Source organism: Ailuropoda melanoleuca, unplaced genomic scaffold (assembly GCF_002007445.2).
Source record: "Ailuropoda melanoleuca isolate Jingjing unplaced genomic scaffold, ASM200744v2 unplaced-scaffold4792, whole genome shotgun sequence".
NCBI lineage: Eukaryota > Metazoa > Chordata > Mammalia > Carnivora > Ursidae > Ailuropoda > Ailuropoda melanoleuca.
In genome coordinates, this window is record NW_023220414.1 from 1 (window position 1) to 4,472 (window position 4,472).

Here is a 4,472-nt window from a genome sequence, read left to right on the forward strand (position 1 = left end):
TAACCGATGCAGACGCAGCGGGGTGTCGACCTCTTCGTGAGTTTTGAGCTCCTAGCTGGCTGTGTGGACGCTATTTCTGAATATTGGCATACGTATAGGAGTCAGGGCAGAACATTGTAATCAGTAAAGTGCGGGAGTATTTCTGAAATTCCATGCTGCTTTCCTCAAGAGGTTAAGAAAACCCTGTGATAGATGGTACTCTGATTGGGTTGGTGCTGAATTCCTCCTGTTTACTGTGTGTTTTGTCACTGAAGGGATAGCTAACCAAACAGGGTGAAACGACACTTCTTTTCTTTCCAGAAAGAGCATCAGGGAGCTACCCAGATCCTTACATATTTTTCACTATTATTTCCCTACAACCTACCCCGTTATTGCCTGTTCATCTAGAAAATCTGACAGTTCAATGATTTAAGCCACAAGCATTAAGATCAGTTAGACATGCGTCTGTATCCTAAATATCTAGTACTAGGTGTAGAATTTTAAGAAATCTCATCGGTCCTATGAGTCCTCATTTTCTTAGCAGTGAATTAGTTATATGTATAGATGTGTGAGTGTGTGCACATACCCAATTTATATCCCTTCCTCTCCTGCTGTATCTACTTATCTATCATCATGACCATGATCATTATCATCATCACCAGTATCATCTATTATCCAAATTATTTTTCTCTTGATCTATGAGACCACCTACACATAAGCAGGAATTTCAAGCTCGGGAGAGCTATTAGTCATCAGAGAACACAGCAACTGACCCAGGTGTGATATCATAACAACACATTATTTGGATGAGGTGTTGACAAACACAAACACATTAAGGGGAAGATGTGTAAGAGAGTGTGTTTAGGAACCAGGAGGAAGATGGTAGAGAACAGCGGTTACCGAAGAATTCGTGTCTTTCACAAAGCTTCAACTAAAAATACAAAGATTTGTGCTTTCTCATGAACGGATCTGCAGAGTAGTATCAACCCCCATGCCATGAATTTTCAGCCTTCAGTGTCCGTGATCCAGTTCAATGTTGTTAGGAATGACAGTAAGAATGAGTGTAGGGTAGAGAGGAAAGGTAAAACGTGGATCTCAAGAAAGAAATTAAGAAAAGGAAAACCTGAAGGTCCCTGGGTTCTCACACAAAATGATTGACTCAGCCATGAGCACAGAGTGAGAAATAGGGGGAAAACAAAATATCTGTGTAGACAGCATGTAGAAAAAGGCAAAACAAAGGTTAAGGCCAACAGACTTAAAACCCAGCCCCCTACATCTGCCACCTGACTTTCCTACCACGACATAGAGACCACTGTTCTATGCTGATGATATTGTAGCTCGTGCTCTTCCAGATCGTGCTTGGCACCCTCATCGTGCTAACTCTTTATACACGACGTCTTTAAATTCTTACAATAATCCTTTGAGGTAGGTTCCAACAAAACTTTCATTTTGCTGGTGGATAGAGACTTAGAGAAGTTAGGACCAAAGTCTCCCAGTTGTAAATGGTAGGGGTGATATGTGATTGCACACACGTGCTTCTCAGAGTCCAAGTCTTTACATCCAGCGCTGTACCTTCTGTTCAGAATTGGCTTTGTTGACTGCTCAAGCCTGTAACGCTGCATTTAGCCCACTGCATCTACCATGGATTTATTTGTGAATTATGCAACTATGCTACGCCATGCATTAAGTACAATAGAGACAAGTAAGTGTAAACTGAATGAAATTAAAGGCAATTCAAATTCATTTACAACACTTAGTTTGGGAACCCTTTTGATCAGGTCTAAAGCTTGGCTTTGTCCATTAATACCTAACTAAACTTAAATAAATTGCTTGATCTCTCAGTTGCCAAATTACTAGGTAACTATAGGGGAGGAATAGCTAATCAATCTAATAGGACTGATGAGAGGATTAAATGAATATATGCATACAGAGCACCTGGCCCGAGAGCACTGCAGAAGAGGAAGCTATTAGACTTGAAAGATATGATATAGGAGATGGATTCATTTCAGGCATGTGAAATTGGACAACTCGTTAGCCTTTCCTGCAACTCAGTTACTCATATGCAAAATCTAGAAGTTGGGAAGATGATCTGTAAGGACACTTCCCATCCAAAAGCTTATTCCTCTAGAGATAAGTTGTTACTAAACTGTGTTGCCATGACATGCTTCAGAAATGGAGTACATTAAAGAACAAACTGGTGTTCTAATAAAATAATGCTTGCACATTTCCATTTCTGGGCAACCGGTTTCCGTTCATCAGTGTGTTCCTTTTCTTTGCCGCAGAGCATCTTGTGNGGAAGAATAACACAGAGGTGAAAGAATTCATCCTGCTGGGACTAACCACTGCCCCGGAACTGCGGGGTCCTCTCTTTCTAATGTTCGCCCTCATCTACCTGATCACGCTGCTTGGGAACCTGGGGATGATCGTGCTGGTCCTGCTGGACTCCCGTCTGCACACCCCCATGTACTTCCTCCTTAGTAACCTGTCTCTGATGGACTTTGGTTACTCCTCAACAGTCACTCCCAAGGTCATGGCCGGATTACTTATAGGAGACAAGGTCATCTCCTACAATGCATGTGCTGCCCAGATGTTCTTTTTTGTATTCTTTGCAACTGTGGAAAATTACCTCTTAGCTTCAATGGCCTATGACCGTTACACAGCAGTGTGCAAACCCCTCCATTATACCACGACCATGACGACAGGTGTGTGTGCTCGTCTGGCCATAGGCTCCTATGTCTTTNTTATGTCTTTGGTTTCCTAACTGCTGCTTTTGACATTGGAAACACATTCAGTCTCTCTTTCTGTATGTCCAATGTGGTCCATCACTTTTTCTGTGATAGTCCAGCAGTCATGACCCTGGCTTGCTCAGATAAAGACATTAATGAGCTGATTCTTGTGCTTATTTCAAGCTTTAATATCTTTTTCGCAATTCTTTTAATCTTGATTTCCTACATGTTCATATTTATCACCGTTTTGAAGATACAATCAGGTGAGGGATACCAGAAGGCTTTATCTACCTGTGCTTTTCACCTTGTTGCAGTTTCCATATTTTATGGGACAGTCATTGTCATGTACTTACAGCCAAGTTCTAGTCATTCCATGGACACAGACAAAATTGTATCTGTGTTCTATACTATGGTNTACAATGGTCATCCCCATGCTGAACCCTATGGTCTACAGCTTGAGGAACAAAGAAGTAAAAAATGCCATCAAAAAGTTTTTTGAGAAGGCAAAATATTCTCTAGTCTTCCAGTGATCTAGAATCCACAAAAGTTATTTCATCCCACGTAGATCTACTCCATGCCATAACTGAATGTTCATGGCCATATAGGGTATTTAAACATTAAATCACTCAAATGTTATTTATTTCTTTAATTTTGTAACAGGTCCAAGATCCAAAATGGAGAAAAAATATATTTTTTAATGAAAGCAGTTTATGAATAAACCTTCCTTGTTACTATTGTGTTAGACATAGTTTTTTTCCTTGATGTACTTCAGTAATGGTAAGAAAAAATAATGGATAAGAAAAAAAAAAACATTAGAGAGATTGGACCAGGTAGTAAGGAAAACAGTGGATAATGGAGTTTTCCCCTGAAACAAAAATCAGGGTCTCATAAAGAAATATATCTCATCGACNGCATCACCAGGTTGAGGGGCCTTGGTATTGTCAATTCCATAAGATTTCTAAACTGGGAGTTACACACAAACAATGAATCATGGAACACTGCATCAAAAACTAATGATGTACTGTATGGTGACTGACATAATAATAAAAAAAATATTTCTAAACTGAAATCTTGTGCATCTTCCTTTGCTGACTGTTCTGAATGGAGGCTCTCTTTTCCCCAATTATCTTTATTCAGGGCCAGCATTATTTATAGTGTCTGGATGTGGAATGAATTATGTTTTCTTTTTAGTGTATAATTGCTAGGCAACAAGGAGCCACACATGGACTGGGTGGCAAAGACCATTTAACCTGTATGATAGACAGGACATTGTGCTTCTATATTAATTAGTTGGGATTTAGGTTGTCTCCTTGGTGGAGGTGGGTAATAAATTTTCTGTATGGGAGGAAGTGTAAGACAGATATTTGATGATCATAAGCATTACAATGGAAAAAACTGGTTAGTTGTTTTCCAAACTATGTTTACTCCTGGAAACATACATAGGCTCTATGTCTCCACCCTTCATGTAGTTAATTGTGACCATGTGTTTGTGTTCTTGTGAATGAAATGTGAGTACAGGTTATATATGCCACTTCCAAGTCTGCCCATGAATCTCCCCATGTGCTGTCCTGTTCATTCTTTTTGTCACCAGCTGGATGGAAATGATCCAGACCACAAGAGATGACAAAACCACGAAATAGAAAAACACCTAACACCACTGAATCTCTGTAAAAGTTCCCTCAGAACAACTAATGGAACCATATGTAAGCAAGAAAAACCTCACTGGTCATACCGCTGCCATTCTGGAGTTTGCTTGTAAGACAGCTG

The 4,472-nt window shown here is 40.0% G+C and overlaps 1 protein-coding gene across 1 annotated transcript; it reads left to right on the top strand.

The window, feature by feature from the left end:
- Nucleotides 1-1,620: 1,620 nt before the first annotated feature.
- On the top strand, nt 1,621-3,235 carry LOC100475110 (olfactory receptor 5B17). Its single transcript, XM_034651828.1, is given in 4 exon segments — nt 1,621-1,681; nt 2,262-2,707; nt 2,710-3,111; nt 3,113-3,235. Coding segments are annotated over 4 exon segments (1,032 nt in total).
- The last annotated feature ends 1,237 nt before the right edge of the window (nt 3,236-4,472 follow it).